Source organism: Ranitomeya variabilis, chromosome 1 (assembly GCF_051348905.1).
Source record: "Ranitomeya variabilis isolate aRanVar5 chromosome 1, aRanVar5.hap1, whole genome shotgun sequence".
In the NCBI taxonomy this organism is placed as follows: domain Eukaryota; kingdom Metazoa; phylum Chordata; class Amphibia; order Anura; family Dendrobatidae; genus Ranitomeya; species Ranitomeya variabilis.
In genome coordinates, this window is record NC_135232.1 from 738,253,709 (window position 1) to 738,280,241 (window position 26,533).

General features: G+C 45.8%; 1 protein-coding gene across 4 annotated transcripts in view; it reads right to left on the bottom strand.

Annotated features, from left to right (window-relative positions):
* Positions 1 to 5,878: 5,878 nt before the first annotated feature.
* EXOC3L4 (exocyst complex component 3 like 4) overlaps positions 5,879 to 26,533 on the bottom strand; it is a 161,057-nt gene continuing 140,402 nt past the window's right edge. For all 4 annotated transcript variants that reach the window (XM_077268891.1, XM_077268909.1, XM_077268900.1 and 1 more), the window contains 2 exons: positions 18,086 to 18,207; positions 5,879 to 6,708 (listed from right to left, as the gene is read on the bottom strand). In XM_077268891.1, coding sequence (XP_077125006.1) covers positions 6,525 to 6,708; positions 18,086 to 18,207 — 306 coding nt within the window. In that variant the 3' untranslated portion in view covers positions 5,879 to 6,524. The remainder of the gene's footprint in view (positions 6,709 to 18,085; positions 18,208 to 26,533) is intronic.

Genomic DNA, 26,533 nt, shown 5'->3' on the forward strand with positions numbered 1-26,533 from the left:
ATGTGAAACCTAGATAATGTTCTTTAAAAGGAAAGATGCAGAAAGCCCGTAGGGGTAGATTTAGAGTTCTGCTTAAAGTGAAAGTAAGAAAGTAATAATGAAGGTGAGGATAGAAGGTAAACCCTGAGTCCCCATAGAAAGTTAGAAATGTGTTACTAAGGACAGAAAGTGGACCCGTAGGGGTTAGTGAGTGAGTCCTAATAGGAGCCAAGTAGAGCCGGCTCCATGTTCTCTAATTGAAAGGAATGTTATGTCTATACCATGTATAGTAGAGAAAGGCAGTAGGCCCTGGCTGAACGGGGCGGTCCTGTAAAAGAAAGGAGAGGCAGTAGGTCTGGTGCCATAGGGACAGATTCAAAGTAGGAGAATGTAAAAGTTAAAATACCTTATAATGTGATTATAGGAAGGTCTTTAGCGGATTAAGAGTGTATATCCTTAAAGGCAAAGTTAAATTATTGGTCAATAATGTTTGCACTTAGTAGAATACCCGGTTGGGTAAGAAAAGCTAATTATAGCATGTTGCTATGATATTTAATTATGTTTGTAACGTTAAAGTGTCCTCACCTCCCATAAAGGGAAGCCTGTTCAAGTATACTTATTGTTTTGCACTCAACAAAATTGTATGTCTTTTTGCTAACTTGTATTGTTGTTTTCTTCCCAGTCCCGGAGTACTGTGTTTAACCAGGGGGGAGTGCAGCGCCCCAGAGTCCTGGTCGTTGCAGTACTGTGGCTCCGCCACTATGGGGAGCCATGGTGCGTTCGATGGCACTGAAGGAGTTCATCTGATCCGGTATCACAGACACCAATACATTTCACAGCAGGGCCTCCGGGGGGAGCTAAGGGTGCTATTCATTAGGCCACTCCCCACCATAGTGGGTAAACCGGGGGTCAGGCAGGAAGTTAGATCAGAAAGCTGACTGGATTGAACGAAGCAACACCTTGTGGCAGAGGGTGTTGTGGAGGAAGAGACAGTAGGGTCTCTGCCAGGGGTGGGATCCTGGCAGAGGCTTGGCATTGGAAAGAACGTAACGGGACCGTGCCTGCTCAGAATAGCGGCGGTGCCCTAAGAAAGGACTAGAAGCGAGATAGATTGTGCTGAGTGAGAAACGAGATCAAGCAATAGGAGAATTCCAGTAGGGGTCGTGCTGTAAGACCGAAGCAACACCCTACTGAGGCGCACTACCGGTGGCCGGAACGCCGAGGGAGTAGAATAACATTCAGCTTCAAGCAATACTCCAAACAGCGGCAGGACAGTCAGTTTAAGGCGGGCTGTCTAACACATATCACCTATGAAGTCTTGGGAGGCAATTGCGGGAGAGGGGCGTCTCTAGGGTCCCGGAAGAACTCCAGGCCTACCCGACAAACGGGTGCCGTTCTAACCGTAACATCAGGGAGGGACGGACGATTAGAAGAACATCATTTAATCGAGTTGTGAGGGAACTTAAGAAACAGACACAACAGTTGTGGGGTACTTTCCGTAAGCACAGCAGGGGAGGACTACAACACATAGCGCTAAGAAAGAAGGCACCGATTTCCACCTGTGAAGAGAACTCTGGAAGTGCCATTGGACCGGCCGGACTTGCGCAGCCTGGTGAACCGTATTCTGGACTGAGGACTCAGAGATCTCCAGTAAAGAGGTAAAGAGACTGCAACCTGGTGTCCTCGTTATTTACCGCGACCTGCACCCCACAACTGCACCGACATCCACACCGATCATTCACTGTGCGCCCCACGGCAGGGTCACGGACCGGGGCTTAGCCGCCGTGACAACCCCAGAAGCAGAGACTCAGAGGCCCGGTACCGGGTACCCCTCGGCCCTGCGGCAGTGGGGGCGCTACAGAGTGAATTCACGAGGAATAACAGTGAAGATTGCAACAGGGTTATCAAAATGTATAACGGGGGCAGTGTGTGGCAAACCTCTTTCTCATGGCTGCCATAAATATTCATCAGAAGCTTTTGTGAAGCATTGTAATTAGTGTATCTTGTCTCATGTACATATTTATTTGTCCTTTTATAGAACCTTGCTCATGGAGGGGTTTTTTTTTAATTATTTTAAAAATATAAATCTGAGAATTGTGATGTGAATTTGTATTCAGCCCCATGTAATCTGATTCCCCTAAATAAAGTCTTGTGACCAATCACCTCCAGAAGTCACATACAGGTGCTTCTCACAAAATTAGAATATCATCAAAAAGTTAATTTTTCAGTTCTTCAATACAAAAAGTGAAACTCATATATTATATATAGTCATTACAAGCAGAATGATCTATTTCAAGTGTTTATTTCTGTTAATGTTGATGAGTATGGCTTACAGCCAATGAAAACCCAAAAGTCATTATCTCAGTAAATTAGAATACTTTATAACACCAGCTTGAAAAAATGACTTTAAAATCTGGAATGTTGGCCTACTGAAATGTATGTTCAGTAAATGCACTCAATACTTGGTCAGGGCTCCTTTTGCATCAATTACTGTATCAATGCGGTGTGGCATGGAGGCGATCAGTCTGTGGTACTGCTGAGGTGTTATGGAAGCCCAGGTTGCTTAGATAGTAGCCTTCAGCTCGTCAGCATTGTTATGTCTGGTGTCTCTCATCTTCCTCTTGACAATACTCCATAGATTCTCTATGGGGTTAAGGTCAGCTGAGTTTGCTGGCCAATCAAGCACAGTGACACTGTTGTTTGTAAACCAGGTATTGGTACTTTTGGCAGTGTGGACAGGTGCCAAGTCCTGCTGGGGAATGACATTTCCATCTCACAAACCTTGTCAGCAGAGGGAAGCATGAAGTGCTCTAAAGGCCCCGTCTCACTAAGCGATTTACCAACGATCACGACCAGCGATACGACCTGGCCGTGATCGTTGGTAAGTCGCTGTGTGGTCGCTGGGGAGCTGTCACACAGACAGCTCTCTCCAGCGACCAACGATCAGGGGAACAACTTCGGCATCGTTGAAACTGTCTTCAACGATGCCGAAGTCCCCCTGCAGCACCCGGGTAACCAGGGTAAACATCGGGTTACTAAGTGCAGGGCCGCGCTTAGTAACCCGATGTTTACCCTGGTTACCAAAAAAAACAAACAGTACATACTCGCCTTTCGGTGTCCAGGTCCCTTGCCGTCTGCTTCCTGCTCTGACTGAGATCCGGCCGTACAGTGAGAGCAGAGCGCAGCGGTGACGTCACTGCTGTGCTCTCACTTCTCACTGTACGGCCGGGAGTCAGTGAGAGCAGGAAGCAGACGGCAAGGGACCTGACGGACATCAGAAGGCGAGTATGTATTGGTTTTTTTTTTTTACATTTACGCTGGTAACCAGGGTAAACATCGGGTTACTAAGCGCGGCCCTGCGCTTAGTAACCCGATGTTTACCCTGGTTACCAGTGAAGACATCGCTGGATCGGTGTCACACACACCGATTCAGCGATGTCAGCGGGGCCTCAACGACCAAAAAAAGGTCCAGGCCATTCCGACACGACCAGCGATCTCGCAGCAGGGGCCTGATCGCTGGTACGTGTCACACATAGCGAGATCGCTATGGAGGTCGCTGTTGCGTCACAAAACTTGTGACTCAGCAGCGATCTCGCTAGCGATCTCGCTATGTGAGACGGGGCCTTAAAATTTCCTGGTAGATGGCTGCACTGATTTTGGTGTTGATAAAGCACAGTGGACCTACACCAGCAGATGACATGGCTCCCCAAACCATCACTGATTGTGGAAACTTCAGGGGTTAAGATATATAATAATAGCCCAAGTTCTGAACATCTCACAGAGCACTGTTTAATCCTTCATCCAATGGAAGCAGTATGACAGAACTGCAGACCTACCAACACATACCTACCAACACATGGCCGTCCACCTAACATCCCAAGCAACGAGAGCACCAATCAGGAAAGCAGCCAAGAGACCCATGATCACTGGAGGAACTGCAGAGATCCACAGCTTAGACTGTTAGTCTAGTTTCACATTTGCGGTTGAATCCGCAGCGTCTTGTCCGCTACCGCAGGCAAAAAAGCATGAAAACGCATCATAACGCAGCGTTGTTTTTATGCGCATGCTTTTGATAGGAAAACGATTTTCCAGGAGAATTTCCTTGACTCAAGCCACGCCAAATGGGCGTATCTCATGGGATTTCTTGTTTACTCAGAAAACACAAGCGAATGCATGTCCTTGCGTTCCTATATGTTCCCATAGACCGTAATGCGTTGTTTTTACGCACTCCTACCGCAAGCATCTGCATGCATATGGTGATGGAAACTTGCCTCAAAAATTGCAACATGGTGTGTTGGCCGCATACTGCAAAGCGACGCATGCGTAAGCAAACGCGGGCGAACGCATGCAAATGCATGCACCTGCGTCCACAATGTAAAAGATAGGAAATCAAGATGCATGTGTATGTATGCAACCGAAACGCTGGGGACACAATCGTAAATGTGAAACCGGCCTTAGTCTTATTCTCGACAAATCTGACTTTTATGGAAGAGCAGCAATTTATGAAAGCCCTAAGTTTTGCAGAAAGCCATGTAGGGGACTTGGTGAGCATGTTGAAGAAGAGGCTTTGATCAGAGGAGAGCAAAGGAGAACTTTTTGGGCCACATGCAAAATGCTATGTGTGATAGAAAACTAACACTGCACATCACGCTGAAAACACCATCCCCACTGTCACACATGGTGGTGACAGCATTGCTGTGTGGAAAAGCATTTCTCTGTGGGGTTTACTGAAGTACAGCAGCCTGAGGCTGAGAAGGAAAAAAATAGAAGGTAAAAGATATAAGCGAGAAGTCAGAGGAACTAATAGGAGGACTATGGGAGGACCAAGGAGAGAGCAGCGGTTTATTATTTTCTAACCCCTTCCTAGCAGATTCAATTTGCACCAAATTTACTCAGTCTAAATCTAATTTCTCAGCCAAATATATTCGAATCTGCCAAATTTAAATCTCAGCTAACTCACTCATTTCTAGTAGCAATAAATCCAGCTGTGAGATGAGATAAACACTTCAGTTTTTTGCTTTCAGGCTAAATCCGGCTTATGTGTAAAAAAACCTGATCCGACGTAAATTGTGAAAAACTGATGCGCCGGATCCGTTTTTTTCGCTGGATCCGGCTTTCTGTAATGCGCATGGATTTTTGACTTCTTGATTCCGGGGGGAGAGGGAGGGGGAGAGAGAGAGAGACCAGAACGAAAAATCTGCATGATTTTGTATGGAAAATGCTTTGAAAACCGGATCCGGGCGCCGGATTCATTGTTTCACACCTCATGTGTTTTTGGCCGATTCCGTCACTGTGCGTTTTTTCCGCCGGACAAAAAAACATTGCAGTGGACGTTTTCTCCGTCTGCCGGAAACAACTATTTGGACGAATCCAGAAAAAAAACGGATGAAACGTCTGGCCATCAGGCACAATCCGCCGCTAATACAACTCTATGGGAAAAAAACGGATCCGGCGTAAAAAAAAACAAAAACGGATCTGTTTTTTCCAAAAATTGCCGGATTTTGCCTGAAACAAAAAGCCTGATGTGTGAAAGTAGCCTTACTGAAAAGCTACAACACTATCTCTATTATTCTCTCTTTATAGACAGGCAGCTGTGACCTGATCCCTCAGTGAGCTGGCAGTCAGTCTTGAATTGAGCATGTCAGATCTTAGCTTCATTTCAGGGGAAATGATGAGTTCAGGAGGCGGGCGGAGAAGTGGCTCATAAGTGAAGAAAGAAGCAGAGTTTTACGATAAGACACATTACAAAGTTCCTTATATTTACTTGTTCTATGCAATAGATTCATGCAAAGATTGTTGACCATTAAAAACTGTTTAAAAAATTGTTGTACAAAGATAAATAAAATGTAAAAAAAAACAACCTTTTTTCTCCTTGTGAAGCATAAATATTGACTGGGATAAATATCAAGACATGAGCCTCTGGTTTCTGAATTATTTATAATAATATTTATATTCACATCTAATCATTTCACAGACATATTGTTATTATTCCTTTGTGAAGGAGTATTACTATATCTGTATCTCACATTGGTAGCTAACACATGAACACATAAATACATTTTGGCAGTGAATTACAGTCCAGGTCCCATCTTTGCTCACATCGTAGCAGCATTGGATACTTTATTTTCACAGTCGGTTCATCTCTATCGTGAGATCATGCAGTTAAATTTATAAAATGAAATACCAAAACACTGAGCTGGGCTATAAGCTGGTATATGTGCAAAGTGTAAGCGAACATTTAAACTGTGGCCATTTCATAGACAAAACCCAAGAAAAAATGGTAACAGTACATGAAAATATCATAGGGTACTTAGATAACGGTCTGAACCCTGATGCCCTCCAAGGATTGCCCCTGTCAGATGGACACTGAGCTTAAGAAACACAGAATAATCCCTCTGTTGTCTTTCACAGTAGATTTCAGGCTCTGTATTGCGGCTCAGCTATTAAAAAGTGAATTAATATCCATCCCATACTCGTTGGGGCACGGTCCATATTCATGGTCATCTTTATGGCACATTTGGGTAGTTTTGGATGCTGCCATCATCTCAGAAGCAAACAAAACAAGCCACTTGTGGTGTGCAGTCGATTCCTGAGAATATTCTTGGGTGCTGATTGTCTTGCAATGATAAGTTCTGTTGCTGATCCTCCTGCAATTTCTGGAAATGTCCAAGGACTCTAGAACTATTCCTAACTCCGTGAAGATGTAAAAGGCATAAAATGTGATCCTTACTGAAAGAAAAAAGGCAGCAATGAATTGATATATTGGAATGGGTGCCATGTTTCCTGCATTAATATTTGGTGTAAAGGACAGAGGAGAAAATTTACTAGAGGTGATCTTACACAAAGCAGCACTCATTATTATTATTATTATACATTTTCATAGTGCCATTTATTCCATGGCGCTTTACACGTGGAAGGGGCAAATATAGACAAATACAATAAATATGAGCAAAACAAGGCACACACAGGTACAGAGGGAGAGAGAGAGGACCCTGCCCGTGAGGGCTCCCAGTCTACAGGGAATGGGCGAGGATACACTAGGAGAGGGTAGAGCTGATCATGCGGCGGTTCAGCAGGCTAAGGATCAGTGATTGTCGGAAGAGGTGGGTCTTCAGGTTCTTTTTTGAAGGTTTCTATGGTAGGCGAGAGTCTGATATGTTGTGGTACAGAGTTCCAGAGTATGGGGGAAGCACGGGAGAAGTCTTGTATGCGGTTGGGGGAAGAAGAGAGAAGAGGGGAGTAGAGAAGGAGATCTTGAGAGGATCGAAGGTTGCGTGTGGGCAAGTACCGGGGGACCATGTCACAGATGTATGGAGGAGACAGTCTGTGGATGGCTTTGTATGTCATGGTTAGGGTTTTGAACTGGAGCCTCTGGACAATAGGAAGCCAGTGAAGGGCTTGGCATAGGGGAGAGGCTGGGGAATAAAGGTACCTTCACACGAAGCGACGCTGCAGCGATAGCGACAACGATGCCGATCGCTGCAGCGTCGCTGTTTGATCGCTGGGGAGCTGTCACACAGACCGCTCTCCAGCGACCAACGATGCCGAGGCCCCCGGGTAACCAGGGTAAACATCGGGTTGCTAAGCGCAGGGCCGCGCTTAGTAACCCGATGTTTACCCTGGTTACCAGCGTAAAAGTAAAAAAAAACAAACAGTACATGCTCACCTGCGCGTCCCCCAGCGTCTGCTTCCTGACACTGACTGAGCTCCGGCCCTAACAGCACAGCGGTGACGTCACCGCTGTGCTTTCACTTTCAGTTTAGGGCCGGCGCTCAGTAAGTGTCAGGAAGCAGAGGCTGGGGGACGCGCAGGTGAGCATGTACTGTTTGTTTTTTTTACTTTTACGCTGGTAACCAGGGTAAACATCGGGTTACTAAGCGCGGCCCTGCGCTTGGTAACCCGATGTTTACCCTGGTTACCAGTGTAAAACATCGCTGGTATCGTTGCTTTTGCTTTCAAACACAACGATACACAGCGATCGGACGACCAAATAAAGTTCTGGACTTTATTCAGCGACCAGCGACATCACAGCAGGATCCTGATCGCTGCTGCGTGTCAAACGAAACGATATCGCTAGCGAGGACGCTGCAACGTCACGGATCGCTAGCGATGTCGTTTCGTGTGAAGGTACCTTAACGGGGAGACAGGTGGATTAATCGGGCAGCAGAATGTAGAATGGATTGGAGAGGTGCCAGAGTGCTAGAGGGGAGGCCAGAGAGTAGGAAGTTGCAGTAGTCGAGGCGGGAGATGATAAGGGCATGCACTAGTATTTTTGTGGTTTCGTGGTCAAGGAATGCACGGATCCAGGAAATATTTTTGAGTTTGAGTCGGCAGGAGGAGGCAAGTGCTTGGATATGTGGCTTGAAAGAGAGAGCAGAGTCGAGGGTCACTCCGAGGCACCGAGCATGCGGAACAGGGGAAAGTGAGCAGCCATTGACATTGATGGATAGGTCTCGTGGAGGGGCAGAGTGAGATGGGGGAAAGATGATGAATTCTGCTTTGTCAATGTTCAGTTTTAGAAAGGGAGCAGAAAAGAAAGCTGAAATAGCAGACAGACATTGTGGGATTTTGGTCTGTAAGGAAGTGAGGTCAGGTCCAGAGAGGTAGATCTGCGTGTCATCGGCGTAGAGATGATACTGTAAACTGTGGAGTTCTATGGACTGTCCCAGGCCAAAGGTGTAGATGGAGAAGAGCAGGGGCCCTAGGACTGAGCCTTGGGGAACACCGGCAGACAGGGGGCAAGGTGATGAGGTGGTGTGGGAGAGGGAGACACTGAATGTTCGGTCTGTCAGATATGACGAGATCCAGGATAGGGCCAAGTCTGTGATGCCAAGAGATGAGAGAATCTGTAGCAGGAGGGAATGGTCGACAGTGTCGAAGGCAGAAGACAGGTCCAGGAGAAGGAGGACAGAGTAGTACCGCTTGCTCTTGGCAGTTAGTAAGTCATTGGTGACTTTAGTTAGGGCAGTTTCAGTTGAGTGATGCGGTCAGAAGCCAGATTGTAACCTGTTGTAACAACTCTGCTGGCATCACGGCATGGCCTCGCATCTCTCACACTATCTAACCCACTGCTCCAGGTCATGATGTGGTTTCTGTTTCATGCCAGCTCCATGTTCTGTGTCTCTGCTCTCTGCATGCTTCATGGCTGTGTGTATAGGGGGGCGGTACCTGAACTCTCTGGTTCTTATAGGAATCAGGTGCATCTGTCTAATCTATTCCTGACCAATTACCAAGAGGCCTCCAGTATATAGTGCAGCTCCACCCAGTGGTCTGGGTCTGTGCAATGTGTTAGCTCAGTTTGTGTTTAGCTGCTGAGTTTGCCAGGCCTTGCTCTGAGTTACTCCCTCTCTGGAGGCTTTCCTCTGTGCTATTGCCTTGATCTTGTTGTCCACCCTCCAGGAGGCAGAATATCCTGGTCCCTGTGTCTTTGTCCTTGTGTCTTGTTCCATTTCCTTGTCTGAACTTAGTCTTATCTCGGTCTCCTTGTCTGTTGCTTCCTTCCCTGCTGTGTCTTTCCTCGTGTTCTCAGTCTGCTTACACTCCGCGCTCTTGCGGCTCTGCCTGCTCTGTACCTTTATGGCTTTACCTCTGCTCCGCACTCCTGCGGTTCTGCTCCTTTCTACTCTGCTTAGCTTCTGTAGCTGCCATAATCCCTTGCTGCAGCTCCTCTCCACATTCCTTGTGGCTCCGTTCTGCTTTGCTGCAGAAACCTCTCGCTGCAGTTCCTCTCCGTATTCCTTGCGGTTCTGCTCTGCTTAGCTTTTGTTGCTACACTTTCTCTTGCTGCTCTACCATTCCTATCCGCAGCCTTGCGGTTTTCTTCCTGTGTGAACAGGTCCCAACCTGTTCCTTCATTCTCCCTACCTTCTGGCTTGTTTCCATACCTACATCTCCTGTGTGAACAGGTCCCAACCTGTTCCTTCATACCTCATTCCTTTCTGCTTCTTTCCTTTCTGCTTGTTTCCTTTCCTGCACCTCTTGTGTGAACAGGTCCCTACCTGTTCCTCCACACTACATATCCGTGCCTGCACCTCCAGTGTGAACAGGTCCCTACCTGTTCCTTCATAAACCACATCAACCAGTCCTGTGTTCTCTGCCGTGCATTCCAATCCAGTGTTCCTGCCAGTCCTGCCGTTCCTGCCATGCCTTCCAGTCCTGTGTTCCTGCCGTCCTAGCCAGTCCTGTGTTTCCTGCCGTTCCTGCCAGTCCTGTGTTCCTGCCAGCCCTGTGTTCTCTGCCGTGTCTCTGCCAGCCCTGTGTTCTCTGCCGTGTCTCTGCCAGCCCTGTGTTCTCTGCCGTGTCTCTGCCAGCCCTGTGTTCTCTGCCATGTCTCTGCCAGCCCAGTGTTCTCTGCCAGCCCTGTGTTCTCTGCCGTGTCTCTGCCAGCCCAGTGTTCTCTGCCAGCCCTGTGTTCTCTGCCATGTCTTTGCCAGCCCAGTGTTCTCTGCCAGCCCTATGTTCTCTGCCATGTCTCTGCCAGCCCAGTGTTCTCTGCCAGCCCTGTGTTCTCTGCCGTGTCTCTGCCAGCCCAGTGTTCTCTGCCAGCCCTGTGTTCTCTGCCATGTCTTTGCCAGCCCAGTGTTCTCTGCCAGCCCTGTGATCTCTGCCGTGTCTCTGCCAGCCCTGTGTTCTCTGCCATGTCTCTGCCAGCCCAGTGTTCTCTGCCAGCCCTGTGTTCTCTGCCGTGTCTCTGCCAGCCCAGTGTTCTCTGCCAGCCCTGTGTCTCTGCCAGCCCAGTGTTCTCTGCCAGCCCTGTGTTCTCTGCCATATCTCTGCCAGCCCAGTGTTCTCTGCCAGCCCTATGTTCTCTGCCGTGTCTCTGCCAGCCCTGTGTTCTCTGCCGTGTCTCTGCCAGCCCTGTGTTCTCTGCCGTGTCTCTGCCAGCCCTGTGTTCTCTGCCGTGTCTCTGCCAGCCCTGTGTTCTCTGCCGTGCCAGCCTACTCGTCTGAGTTTCAGCCGTGCTCTACTGCCAGTCCTGCCTGATGCCCGCACCAATCCTGGTGTTCCTGTCTCCCAAGTGGGATCAGCAGCCACAGCCAGACACCACCCTGGAGTAGCACCTGGCAGCTGCCTGCTGCACAAGCCTGACCTCACCATCAGAGGCTCCAGTGAAAATCCAGGCAGCTGTCATAGTCACGCCCCTTCCAGGGTAGTCTGGTTTGTGGCACAGTGGGGCCACAAACCCCCCGAGCTCACGCCCACCAGTCAGGGTGTGAGCGTGACAGATTGCACAGGCCATGGCCTCCGCTGTATTCCATGCCGTACCGCTCGCAGAGCATGATGAACTTTTTTTCTGCCCGTATGAGCAACCTGAAAGATTTGTTCCACCAAGAGTGGTTCAGATTGAAGAGACTTCTGACCCAATTATAGTCTCTAACGCTCTATTCAAGCAACTTCAGGCCTATGAGGAGGAGCATGACCCAGCAGACCCGCCTATGTTCTACGGGAATCCTGAAGAATGCCAAGGGTTCCTGAAACAGTGCCTGCACTACATCCTGCAGAATGCAGCTTGTTTCCCCTCTGACCGGGTCAAGGTGGGTTACATCATGTCCTACCTGGCCGAAGATGCTCTAATATGGATCACTCCCCTCTGGGAAGCAGGGGATCCTATCGTCATGAGTCTTGGGGCTTTCCTGGTGGCCTTCTGTAAAGTCTTTGACAAGCCTCGTCCTGCTGCTCCTGTGAAGTCTTCCCTATCTAGATCCGAGAGGCCCTCCAGACGGGTGAAACCTGTGAAGAAATCTCCACGTCAAGCCATGACCGTCTGTGACCCTCCAGTTCCTCTACCCGTTAAAGCAGCTACTCAAATAGAACCCAAAAAGACTGTCAAGAGTGGACTGGCAAAGCACCTTTCTAAGATCAGTCGTAAGAAGGGCTTACTATGTCGCTGCTGTTGTGAGGAACATCTGGATTGCCTCTGTCCAGGGGATCTAAAGCTCCAAAACCTCGGGCCAGTAGAAGAGACTGCCCTTGGTGAGGATAACTCCCTTCCGCTAAAGTCTGTGTCTGTTCCAGTGCCTTGTGGGAGCTTCGGTCCTGCAGATGTGTTCAAGCTGCAAACCAGACGGAGTCTAAGTGTGGTTCCTGTTCCACTTCTCCTGAATCCTGTGAAGGTGTTTGGTGATTGCCGAGTCCTACTTATGAACAGTCCAGTGTCGAAGGGACAACTACAGCTCCAAATCGGAGCATTATATGTAAAGAAATTTGTTTTTCACTTGCTGACCAGTTTGCCCATCGGTCGTTCTGAGCCGGGTACTCTACTGTCTAGTCCGGTCCGAAGACCCAGCATGGTGCTGCATTTTGAACTACCTAGTCTCCAGAGGCCTCTAGTTCCTATAATGCAAGGACAGTCTACAGTGTTAACATCCTCTCCATCTTATCTGCTGGCTATTGAATCACGGTGTAGTGGTGACCTCACTGTAGTAAAGGAAGCAGTGGCGTCCTCTCCGCACACCTCCAGTGTCAATACCAGTGACCAGTTCCCAGGAACATCCCTGTCTCTTAAAATTTTTTCTCTGAACTATGGGCAGAAGATGCTTCCTGTAAAGATGCCTTCAGACTCCATGTGGCAGGTGGATGAAGAAGCTGAAGCAGAACCTCTTGCATCTCTGTTCTTCACCAATCCGGAGGAAGAGATGGTCCAGTTTTGTCAGAGTAACAGGCTGATGGGGCTTCCTGAATGTATGCCTTCTGCTTCCAAGTGGCTACTTGATATTAAGACAGAGACTTGCTCATCCTCTAATCCAGAAGAGGTGGTCCAGTTTTTTCAGGGTTCCAGGCTGAAAATGTTTCCTGTATGTATGCCTCCAGCTTCCATCTGGCTATTGGGTGAAGATTCCAAGACAGAAGTGTTCTCATCTCTGCTTTTCACCAGTCTAAAGGAGGTTCAATTTTCTTGTTATGATGGGCTTAAGTTGGATCCAGTGAACGTGTCTTCAGTTTCCAAAGAATCAGATTATGTTGTGGTCAAATCGCAAGCTTCCAAGTTCCTGCTTTCAGTTAACCAGGTGAAAGAAGTCCTGTCCGTTGTGTCTTCTGAGTGGGAAGCTGATCTTACTGGACTCAAAGAGACAGGGCAACCTGAGATCTCTAATGTCTCATCTACCTCTACCAGAGGAATGTTGTGATGGCTCTGACTATGTGTGCTCCTATCCTTCTTCTACAAGTTATTCTGGCGGGCTTGAAGAAGAGGGGCCGTAAAGGGGGGGGGGGGTACTGTAACAACTCTGCTGGCATCACGGCATGGCCTCGCATCTCTCACACTATCTTACCCACTGCTCCAGGTCATGATGTGGTTTCTGTTTCATGCCAGCTCCATGTTCTGTGTCTCTGCTCTCTGCATGCTTCATGGCTGTGTGTATAGGGGGGCGGCACCTGAACTCTCTGGTTCTTATAGGAATCAGGTGCATCTGTCTAATCTATTCCTGACCAATTACCAAGAGGCCTCCAGTATATAGTGCAGCTCCACCCAGTGTTCTGGGCCTGTGCAATGTGTTAGCTCAGTTTGTGTTTAGCTGCTGAGTTTGCCAGGCCTTGCTCTGAGTTAGGGTACCGTCTCACAAAACGATTTACCAACGATCACGACCAGCGATACGACCTGGCCGTGATCGTTGGTAAGTCGTTGTGTGGTCGCTGGAGAGCTGTCATACAGACCGCTCTCCAGCGACCAACGATGCCGAGGTTCGCTGGTAACCAGGGTAAACATCGGGTTACTAAGCGCAGGGCCGCGCTTAGTAACCCGATGTTTACCCTGGTTACCAAAAAAAACAAACAGTACATACTCACCTTTCGGTGTCCGTCAGGTCCCTTGCCGTCTGCTTCCCACACTGACTGACTGCCGGCCGTAAAGTGAAAGCACAGCACAGCGGTGACGTCACCACTGCGCTCTGCTCTCACTGTAGCTGCCATAATCCCTTGCTGCAGCTCCTCTCCACATTCCTTGTGGCTCCGTTCTGCTTTGCTGCAGAAACCTCTCGCTGCAGCTCCTCTCCGTATTCCTTGCGGTTCTGCTCTGCTTAGCTTTTGTTGCTACACTTTCTCTTGCTGCTCTACCATTCCTATCCGCAGCCTTGCGGTTCTCTTCCTGTGTGAACAGGTCCCAACCTGTTCCTTCATTCTCCCTTCCTTCTGGCTTGTTTCCGTACCTACATCTCCTGTGTGAACAGGTCCCAACCTGTTCCTTCATATCTCATTCCTTTCTGCTTCTTTCCTTTCTGCTTGTTTCCTTTCCTGCACCTCTGGTGTGAACAGGTCCCTACCTGTTCCTCCACACTACATATCCGTACCTGCACCTCCAGTGTGAACAGGTCCCTACCTGTTCCTTCATAAACGACATCAACCAGTCCTGTGTTCTCTGCCGTGCCTTCCAATCCAGTGTTCCTGCCAGTCCTGCCGTTCCTGCCATGCCTTCCAGTCCTGTGTTCCTGCCGTCCTAGCCAGTCCTGTGTTTCCTGCCATTCCTGCCAGTCCTGTGTTCCTGCCAGCCCTGTGTTCTCTGCCGTGTCTCTGCCAGCCCTGTGTTCTCTGCCGTGTCTCTGCCAGCCCTGTGTTCTCTGCCGTGTCTCTGCCAGCCCTGTGTCTCAGCCGTGCCAGCCTACTCGCCTGAGTTTCAGCCGTGCTCTTCTGCCAGTCCTGCCTGATGCCTGCACCAATCCTGGTGTTCCTGTCTCCCAAGTGGGATCAGGAGCCATAGCCAGACACCACCCTGGAGTAGCACCTGGCAGCTGCCTGCTGCACAAGCCTGACCTCACCATCAGAGGCTCCAGAGAAAACCCAGGCAGCTGTCATAGTCACGCCCCTTCCAGGGTAGTCTGGTTTGTGGCACAGTGGGGCCACAAACCCCCCGAGCTCACGCCCACCAGTCAGGGCGTGAGCGTGACACCTGTCAAAGAGGAAGTAGGAGAAGAGGTGGGAGGACAGTTCAAGATGAACTCATTCAAACTTTATGAATTTTTTCAGGACTGGATTTTGGTTGGGCCATCTTCTCTGATGATGATGATGATGGAGAGTTAAATCTGCTGTTGACTCAAGGCCCTCTACAGGGGGAGGATTTCCCAGATACAGGGACTAAGTATAATACATGTGCATTGCTCATCTGTAGATATATATTGTACATTTGTTGGATTTTTTTTGTCTGTTCTTTTGCATGTATTTTTCATTACCATTTCTGAAAACTCTTATTTCCTTTAGCCATTATGTGAATGCATTTATTTTGCATGTTCAAGTCCATTATAAAACCAAGGTAAAACCCATTGTGGTTCCACATTGGAACCATACTCTGACTTGCAATTTTCATAGTGACGGTATATTCACCCAATTAACTGTAACTATCCCATTATGAATATCACAATGTGATTGTTGAATTTTACCACTGATTCAGTGAATGAAAACCCCACTGCAGTACCACATGGACACAGCAGCCAAACTCAGACTTGTAGTTTTCATACTTGTGGTATTTTCATCCATTCCATTAGGAGCCTGAAACTGTGATTGCAACTTTAAAAAATATTAATTGAAACCACATAGTAATCCCACATGGAAACCAAAACCAAACTCTCGCATGCATTTATCCTAGTGGTGATGTCTTCCTCAACTATTTGTCACATAACAATGTAACCATCCCATTCAAAGTGTCACATTATGATTGTCCTATATCACCATTAATTGCATGATTTGAAACCCCATTGCGGTACCACATGGAAGCCACAATCAAACTGTGACTGCAGTTTTCATAGTACTAGTATTTTACCCATGTCAATGTAACTATTCTGTTATGAGCATCACATTATGATTGTCACATGTGACCACTAAATACATCAATGGAAATCCCACTGCATTACAGCATGAAAATTGCAACCAAACTTATACCTGAGTTTTTCATGCTTCTGATATTTTGCCATTATTTCTAGTCACATACCAATGAAACCATCCCATTAGAAGTATCATATTGTAAATGTCACATGTCACTATCAATTGCATACACTGAGACCTCATTACAGTAACAGATAAAAGCCAACACCAAACTAAACTCTGATTTGCTGTTTTCATAGTGATATTTTTTATTTTAATGGAAAAATCCACTCATGAGTGTCAGACTTGGATTTTCACATGTCACTATCAAGTATATTCATAGATGCTGTGCCATATGGAAACTAAAACCAAGCCCTGGCTTTCAGTTTTGATACTAGTGTCATTTTTGCACATTTTTTTGCCATATACCAATGCAACCATATTATTAAGAGTGTCACATTGTGCATGCCACATATGACTATTAAATGCATCAATGGAAACCCCATTGTGGTGCCACTTTTAAACTGAAATCAGACTTTCTGGTATCAAAGTGGTGGTATTTTCCCTATTTCAATGTAAACAACCCTCTGCATTTGTATATGTATTGCTAAATTCCTTGTCTAACAAGCCTTTTATACCCTGTGGTAGATCGTCTCACTCAGCTGTATACAGATTTAGACAAGGGAACACTGTCTCTTATGGTTCATTATTTTTTGTATAAGAGGCATAAACCATGTTGCAGTAAAAATAAACATGACCTTTTGGGCAAAAACAGGAAAAACAAAAACAAAGTGGTAACACACAGTACAGTCCTTGTGGTAGCTGGAATCTGCCTGCTCAGGGTTAGCAAAACACACCGTTCAGGTTAGCATAAACAAGTTTGCCAGACACACTGAACATGGAATGCCTCAGAAGGCTGAGTATTTAAACCCCAGACCATACCCTGAGGTGGAGATAAGGTGGACAACCTCCCACCCGCTCTATGGTTGTCCACAAAAAACAGCCCTTAAAATGGCTGTTTAACCCCTCTCAACACATAGTGTGCTGTAGCAAACTTCTGAGTTTCAAATCACTGAAGCTAATAGCCTCAATGAAACATATCTCCCCTCCAGCACTTTGCCAGTGACTTTGTCACAACCCTTAGTCACCTAAACACATTTTAAAAAAGTATTTAAAAACTCAGTTTTTCATATGCAAGTGAACCTTTTGACTAGCCAATGGGGTGTTAGTTTCCCCAGACTAGTTGTCTCCATCTGCATGTTATCATGCCCCTGTGGGCATGATAACATGATTTACAAGAGCCCCTTCATCGCCAGCCCTCTGAAAATCTCGAGCATGTGCATGGCTTTGTTTAGCCATGTTTACAGTTAACTCCTTTAGTTCCTGTTGATCTTCTGCTCCTCAGCATATTTGAGCTGTCTTCTGGACTTCAAGTTATGCACAGTATGCCTCCAAAGCTGGGAAGCATACGCCCAACTTCAGAGGAGCAGCAACATGGCTTAAGAAGGCCGTGCATATTCATGAGATTTGCAGAGAGCTGGCAATGATGCTGACTCTTGCAAATCCAGCTATCACGCCGGCAGGAGTGAGATAACATGCAGAGCAGGACGAATAGTCTGGGGAAACTAACGCCCCATCAACTACTAAAAAGATTCATTTCAGTAGTAAAATCTGAGTTTCTATATACTTTTTTAATCATGTGTTTAGATGACTAGGGGTATAAAGGGCTTGTTAGGCAGGGAATACAGTACATACAGTATACAAATTCTGTTGGGTTGGATGGCATGGAAGACCTGACAGGTTCTCTTTAATTGCCTCAAAGGAAACCCCATTGCAGTACCACATGGAAAATGGAACAAACTTCTCGCTTGCAATTTTTATAGGGACGTATTTTTCCTTCTATAACACATAACAATGAAACCATCTGATTAAAAGTGTCACCTTGTAATCTCACCATTAATCTGGCTGTTTTAATGAGGATGGTATATACTCCCATTTCAATTTATCCATCTTCTTATGGGCTTCACATTGTGAACGCCACATGTGACCATCAGATGCATTCATGGAAACCCAACTGGGGTGTCGCAGAAAAAAAGAACTAAACTAAAAAAGCTTGCTGTTTTCATGGTGCTGGTATTTTCCCCCATTAGATGTAGTGTTCTGCAGTCTACAAATAAGTAAGCCCTAAGAAATAAGTGGGAATTTCTTGCAATATGAATGTGAGTCCTAAAAGCTAAAACTACTCCTAACATTCAAGCAATTAAAGGATAAAGATAGGCAAGAACATCGCCTGCAGAATCTATCACATCTACGGTACCTGACATCTGGATACAGGCGAAACAATTGGTTCACTTTGGCTTTGATGTCATCTTTTTTCTTGGCACCAATTATTTCAGAAATACAGTGAATTGCAGGAAATAAATTGTCCAGATCAGAGCCCTTTAAATAAAAATGACACAGGTGATACAGGGGAGTAGCCATAGGGGGCGCAGGAGCAGCAGTGACACCACTGCCACATAAGACTCCTGCATTAGAAATGGCATGAGTACCCTCTAAAAATATGGCATGTGCCCCTGGGGTATACATCAAAAGGATGAACATCTAGGATAGTGGGATTATGCAGACTTGTGGTTGAGTACAGTTGACACACCTTGAAGTTGTTGTCCACTTTCAGACAAACCCTTTCAAAGTAAATCTACAAGGTAGCACTTTCCCAGCACTTCTGTTTGGCACTCAAGGACTGTGGTGCCGTGTGATCTCCATGTTTTTGATCACAGGTCCGGGGGGACCACAAGTATCAATAACATGAATTTGCTGTGATGTTTTTTGTTACTCTACACCTTAACCCCTTCACCCCAAAGCCTGTTTTCACCTAAGTGACACGGCCAATTTTTACAATTCTGACCACTGTCACTTTATGAGGTCATAACTCTGAAACGCTTCAACGGATCCTGGTGATTCTGAGATTGTTTTCTCGTGACATATTGTACTTTATGATAGTGGTAAAACTTCTTCGATATGACTTGCATTTATTTGTGAAAAAAACAGAAATTTGTCGAAAATTATGAAAATTTAGCAATTTTCAAATTTTTCGTTTTTATGCCCTTAAATTAGAGAGTTATATCACATAATATAGTTAATAAACAACATTTCCCGCATGTCTGCTTTACATCAGCACAATTTTGGAAACATAATTTTTTTTTGTTAGGGAGTTATAAGGGTTAAAAGTTGACCAGCGATTTCTCATTTTTGCAACAAAATTTGCAAAACCATTTTTTTTACGGACCACCTCACACTTGAAGTGACTTTGAGGGGTCTACATGACAGAAAATGTCCAAAAGTGACACCATTCTAAAAACTGCACCCCTCAAGGTACTCTAAACCACATTCAAAAAGTTTATTAACCCTTCAGGTGCTTCACAGGAATTTTTGGAATGTTTAAAAAAAATTGAACATTTAACTTTTTTTTCACAAAATTTTTACTTCAGATCCAATTTGTTTTATTTTACCAAGGGTAACAGGAGAAATTGGACCAAAAAAGTTGTTGTACAATTTGTCCTGAGTACGCCGATACCCCACATGTTGGGGTAAACCATTGATTGGGCACATGACAGAGCTCGGAAGGGAAGGAGCGCCATTTGACTTTTCAATGCAAAATTGGCTGGAATTGAGATCGGAACCCATGTCGTGTTTGGAGAGCCCCTGACGTGCCTAAACAGTGGAAACCTCCACAAGTGACACCATTTTGGAAAGTAGACCCTCTAAGGAACTAATCTAGATGTGTGGTGAGCACTTTGAACCTCCAAGTGCTTCACATAAGTTTATAATGTAGAGCCGTAAAAAAAATTAATATTAATTTTCACAAAAAATGATCTTTTTGCCCCAAATTTTTTATTTTCCCAAGGGTAGCAGGATAAATTGGACCCCAAAAGTTGTTGTGCAATTTGTCCTGAGTACGCTGATACTTCATATATGGGGATAAACCACTGTTTGGGCGCATGGCGGAGCTCGGAAGGGAAGGAGCGCCATTTGACTTTTCAATGCAAAATTGGCTGGAATTGAGATCGGAACCCATGTCGTGTTTGGAGAGCCCCTGACGTGCCTAAACAGTGGAAACCCCCACAAGTGACACCATTTTGGAAAGTAGACCCTCTAAGGAACTAATCTAGATGTGTGGTGAGCACTTTGAACCTCCAAGTGCTTCACAGAAGTTTATAATGTGGAGCTGTAAAAAAAATTAATATTAATTTTCACAAAAAACGATCTTTTTGCCCCAAATTTTTTATTTTCCCAAGGGTAGCAGGATAAATTGGACCCCAAAAGTTGTTGTGCAATTTGTCCTGAGTACGCTGATACTTCATATATGGGGATAAACCACTGTTTGGGCGCATGGCAGAGCTCGGAAGGGAAGGAGCGCCATTTGACTTTTCAATGCAAAATTGGCTGGAATTGAGATCGGAACCCATGTCGTGTTTGGAGAGCCCCTGACGTGCCTAAACAGTGGAAACCCCCACAAGTGACACCATTTTGGAAAGTAGACCCTCTAAGGAACTAATCTAGATGTGTGGTGAGCACTTTGAACCTCCAAGTGCTTCACAGAAGTTTATAATGTGGAGCCGTAAAAAAAAATTAATATTAATTTTCACAAAAAATGATCTTTTTGCCCCAAATTTTTTATTTTCCCAAGGGTAGCAGGATAAATTGGACCCCAAAAGTTTTTGTGCAATTTGTCCTGAGTACGCTGATACTTCATATATGGGGATAAACCACTGTTTGGGCGCATGGCAGAGCTCGGAAGGGAAGGAGCGCCATTTGACTTTTCAATGCAAAATTGGCTGGAATTGAGATCGGAACCCATGTCGTGTTTGGAGAGCCCCTGACGTGCCTAAACAGTGGAAACCCCCACAAGTGACACCATTTTGGAAAGAAGACCCCCTAAGGAACTTATTTAGATGTGTGGTGAGCACTTTTAACCCCCAGTTGTTTCACTAAAGTTTAGAATGTAGCGCTGTGAAAATCAAAAAATCATTTTTTCTTTCCACAAAATGATGTTTTAGCCCGCAATTTTTTTCCCCCAAGGGTAACAGGAGAAATTGGACCACAAAAGTTAATGTCCAATTTGTCCTGAGTACGCTGATACCCCATACATTGGGGGGAACCACTGTTTGGGCGCACGGCAGAGCTCGGAAGGGAAGGAGCACCGTTTGAAATGCAGACTTAGATGGATTGGTCTGCAGGTGTCATGTTGCATTTGCAGAGCCCCTGATGTACCTAAACAGTAGAAACCCCCCACAAGTGACCCCATATTGGAAACTAGACCCCCCACGGAACTTATCTAGATGTGTTGTGAGAACTTTGAACCAACAAGTGTTTCACTACAGTTTATCACGCAGAGCCGTGAAAATAAAAAATATTTTTTTTTCCACGAAAATTATATTTTAGCCCCCACATTTTTATTTTCCCAAGGTTTAACAGGAGAAATTGGACAACAAAAGTTGTTGTCCAATTTGTCCTGAGTACGCTGATACCCCATATATGGGGGGGAACCACTGTTTGGGCGCACGGCAGAGCTCGGAAGGGAAGGAGCGCCGTTTGAAATGCAGACTTAGATGGATTGGTCTGCAGGTGTCATGTTGCATTTGCAGAGCCCCTGATGTACCTAAACAGTAGAAACCCCCCACAAGTGACCCCATATTGGAAACTAGACCCCCCACGGAACTTATCTAGATGTGTTGTGAGAACTTTGAACCAACAAGTGTTTCACTACAGTTTATCACGCAGAGCCATGAAAATAAAAAATATTTTTTTTTCCACGAAAATTATATTTTAGCCCCCACATTTTTATTTTCCCAAGGGTAACAGGAGAAATTGGACAACAAAAGTTGTTGTCCAATTTGTCCTGAGTACGCTGATACCCAATATATGGGGGGGAACCACTGTTTGGGCGCACGGCAGAGCTCGGAAGGGAAGGAGCGCCGTTTGAAATGCAGACTTAGATGGATTGGTCTGCAGGTGTCATGTTGCATTTGCAGAGCCCCTGATGTACCTAAACAGTAGAAACCCCCCACAAGTGACCCCATATTGGAAACTAGACCCCCCACGGAACTTATCTAGATGTGTTGTGAGAACTTTGAACCAACAAGTGTTTCACTACAGTTTATCACGCAGAGCCGCGAAAATAAAAAATATATTTTTTTCTGCGAAAATTATATTTTAGCCCCCATGTTTTTATTTTCCCAAGGGTAAGGCTGGTTTCACACTTGCGTTTTTATCTGCATGCGTTTTAAAAAAAAACGCATGTGTGAAAAAACGCATGTAATCGCGGTAAAACGCATGCGTTTTTTTAGACGCATGCGTTTTTATAGAAAAACACAAGAAAACAAGAAAAAACCAAAAAACCCTAACCCTACCCCTAACCTGAAATACGTGGCACTGAAATACGTGGCACTGAAATACGTTTATATACGTATATACGTATATACGTATATAAGTGCCACGATATTTCAGTGGCCACGTATATAAGTGCCACGTATATAAGTGCCACGTATATAAGTGCCACGTATATAAGTGCCACGTATATAAGTGCCACGTATTTCATGTACATGCCAAGATATTTAAGTGCCACGTATATAAGTGCCACGTATTTAAGTGCCACGTATTTAAGTGCCACGTATTTAAGTGCCACGTATTTAAGTGCCACGTATTTAAGTGCCACGTATTTCACGTAAATGCCACGATATTTCAGTGCCACGTATTTCACTGAAATATCGTGGCACTTAAATACGTGGCACTGAAATATCGTGGCACTGAAATATCGTGGCACTGAAATATCGTGGCACTGAAATACGTGGCACTGAAATACGTGGCACTGAAATACGTGGCACTATGACTGTCAGAAAATGTTCATTAAACGGTTAGGGATGAGTTTAGGGTTAGGGTTTGGATCCCTTTATCACCTTGATGGTGGTGGGTGACTTTTCAGTGTGTGTTCTGGTTTTTTTCTATAAAAACGCATGCGTTTTTAACGCAAACAAACGCGTTGAGATCGGACGCCATGTCGCGTTTGGAGAGCCCCTGATGTGCCTAAACAGTGAAAACTCCCCAATTCTAACTGAAACCCTAACCCCAACCCTAACCCTAGTCCTAACCCTAGCGCTACTTTCACACTAGCGTTTTTTTGCATACGTCGCAATGCGTCGTTTTGGCGAAAAAACGCATCCTGCAAAGTCATCTGCAGGATGCATTTTTTCCCCATAGACTAACATTAGCGACGTATTGACACACGTCGCAAGCGTTGTGCGACGGTTATGTCGTGTTGTGGCGGACCGCCGGCAGCAAAAAACGTTACATGTAACTTTTTTTGTGCTGACGGTCCACCATTTCCGACCGCGCATGCGCGGCTGGAACTCCGCCCCCACCTCCCCGCACCTCACAATGGGGCAGCGGATGCGTGGAAAAACAGCATCCGCTGCCCCCGTTGTGCGGCGCTTGCACAGTATGCGTCGGTATGTCGGGCCGACGCAGCGCGACGGCCCCGTACCGACGCTAGTGTGAAAGTAGCCTAACGGGAAAATGGAAATAAATATATTTTTTAAAATGTTATTATTTTTCCCTAACTAAGGGGGTGATGAAGGGGGATTTGATTTACTTTTATAGCGAGTTTTTTAGCGGATTTTTATGATTGGCAGCCATCACACACTAAAAGACGCTTTTTATTGCAAAAAATAGTTTTTGCGTTACCACATTTTGAGAGCTATAATTTTTCCATATTTTGGTCCACAGAGTCATGTGAGGTCTTGTTTTTTGCGGGACGAGTTGACGTTTTTATTGGTACCATTTTCGGGTACATGACATTTTTTGATCGCTTTTTATTCCGATTTTTGGGAGGCGGAATGAACAAAAACCAGCAATTCCTGAAATTCTTTTAGGGGGGGGGCATTTATACCGTTCCGCGTTTGGTAAAAAGGATAAAGCAGTTTTATTCTTCGGGTCAGTACGATTACAGCGATACCTCATTTATGTAATTTTTTTATGTTTTGGCGCTTTTACACAATAAAAACTATTTTATATAAAAAAAATAATTGTTTTTGCATCGCTTTATTCTGAGGACTATAACTTTTTTATTTTTCTGCTGATCATGCTGTATGGCGGCTTTTTTTTTGCGGGACAAGATGACGTTTTCAGCGGTACCATGGTTATTTATATCCGTCTTTTTGATCGCGTGTTATTCCACTTTTTGTTTGGAAGTATGAGAATAAAGCGTTGTTTTTTGCCTCGTTTTTTTTTTTTTTTTTTTTACGGTGTTCACTGAAGGGGTTAACTAGTGATATAGTTTTATAGGTGGGGTCGTTACGGACGCGGCGATACTAAATATGTGTACTTTTATTGTGTGGTGTTTTTTTTATTTAGATAAAGAAATGTATTTATGGGAATATATATATTTTTTTTTTCTTTATTTAGGATTTTTTTTTTTTTTTTTTTTTTTTACACATGTGGAAAAATTTTTTTTTTACTTTTTTACTTTGTCCCAGGGGGGGACATCACAGATCGTTGATCAGACAGTGTGCACAGCACTCTGTCTGATCACCGATGTGACAGGCACGTTCCACAGGCTTGCCGGCGCCTGCTATGAGGATTCTCAGCAGACGCCGGCAAGCAGGGTCATCTTATGACCCGGAAGGAGTCCCGCGGCCATCTTGGATCCGGGGACTCCTTCCAGGTCACCGGAGCAGCGCGATCTCATCGCGCTGCTCCGGTGGGAGAGCGCAGGGAGCCCCCGTCCCTGCGCGATCCCCCTCAGAGGGGTTAAATGCCCGCGATCGGCGACAGCGCCGATCGTGGGCATTGCTGCGGGGTGTCAGCTGTCATATACAGCTGACATCCGCACCCGATCACCGCGGCGCTCAGCGCGAGACCGCGGTGATCGGGGCGCCGTACTAGTGCTGCGGCTGTCAGTAATGCAGTGCCGGCAGCGCAGTACTAGTACGGCGCATGTCGGGAAGGGGTTAAATGTAGTATTTCTGCACACACCTGCACATGCCCGTACCTGACTCCTGTGAGGCTGGGGTCACACATGCGTGTTTTACGTACGTAAGAGCGCAAAAACTACGTACGTAAAACTCGCATTACATACGGCACAATGCTTCTCAATGGGGCTGCTCCTATTAGCCGTATATTACGGTTCAGTATTATACGGCGTTCTACGGCCGTACAAAATCGCAGCATGCTGCGTTTGTCAGCGTATTGCGCAAATAATACGCCAATGAAAGTCTATGGGGGCGAGAAAAATACGGATTCCACACGGACCAGCAGTGTGACTTGCGAGAAATACGCAGCGCTGTTAGTGAAAAGTCGGTAATTCAATTGCCGGCTTTTCATTTCTCCTGCACAAACCCGACAGGATATGAGACGTGGTTTACATACAGTAAACCATCTCATATCCCCTTTTTTTTTGCATATTCCACACTACTAATGTTAGTAGTGTGTATGTGCAAAATTTCAGCGCTGTAGCTGCTGAAATAAAGGGTTAAATGGCGGAAAAAATTGGCGTGGGCTCCCGCGCAATTTTCTCCGCCAGAGCGGTAAAGCCAGTGACTGAGGGCAGATATTAATAGCCAGGAGAGGGTCCATGGTTATTGGCCCCCCCGTGGCTACAAACATCTGCCCCCAGCCACCCCAGAAAAGGCACATCTGGAAGATGCGCCTATTCTGGCACTTGGCCACTCTCTTCCCACTCCCTGTAGCGGTGGGATATGGGGTAATGAAGGGTTAATGCCACCTTGCTATTGGAAGGTGACATTAAGCCAGATTAATGATGGAGAGGCGTCAATTATGACACCTATCCATTATTAATCCAATTGTAGGAAAGGGTTAAAAAACACACACACACATGATTGAAAAGTATTTTAATGAAATAAACACAGCGGTTGTTGTAATAATTTATTGTTCTCTCAAATCCATTTGCAGTCCCTCGCTTGGCAACATAATAAACGCACAAGATACATACCTTCTGGTGTACTGTCAGGTCCAACGATGTAATCCATCTGAAGGGGTTAACTAATATTACAGGCAGGAGCCCTGCTAATGCAGCTGTGCTCCGTGCCTGTAATCCCCGGCGAATGAATGAAATGTAGGTAATTGACCTACATTTCATTCAGTCGCGGTGATGCGCCCCCTGGTGGATGTCCTCATATGACCTGGAGCGTGGGAAAAAGTTCCCAGGCTGCAGTTCATGAGAACATCCACCAGAGGGCGCCTCACCGCGAATGAATGAAATGTAGGTCAATGACCTACATTTCATTCATTCGCCGGGGATTACAGGCACGGAGCACCGCTGCATTTAGCAGGGCTCCTGCCTGTAATATTAGTTAACCCCTTCAGATGGATTACATCGTTGGACCTGACAGTACATCAGAAGGTATGTATCTTGTGCGTTTATTATGTTGCCAAGCGAGGGACTGCAAATGGATTTGAGAGAACAATAAATTATTACAACAACCGCTGTGTTTATTTCATTAAAATACTTTTCAATCATGTGTGTGTGTTTTTTAACCCTTTCCAACAATTGGATTAATAATGGATAGGTGTCATAATTGACGCCTCTCCATTATTAATCTGGCTTAATGTCACCTTCCAATAGCAAGGTGACATTAACCCTTCATTACCCCATAGCCCACCGCTACAGGGAGTGGGAAGAGAGTGGCCAAGTGCCAGAATAGGCGCATCTTCCAGATGTGCCTTTTCTGGGGTGGCTGGGGGCAGATGG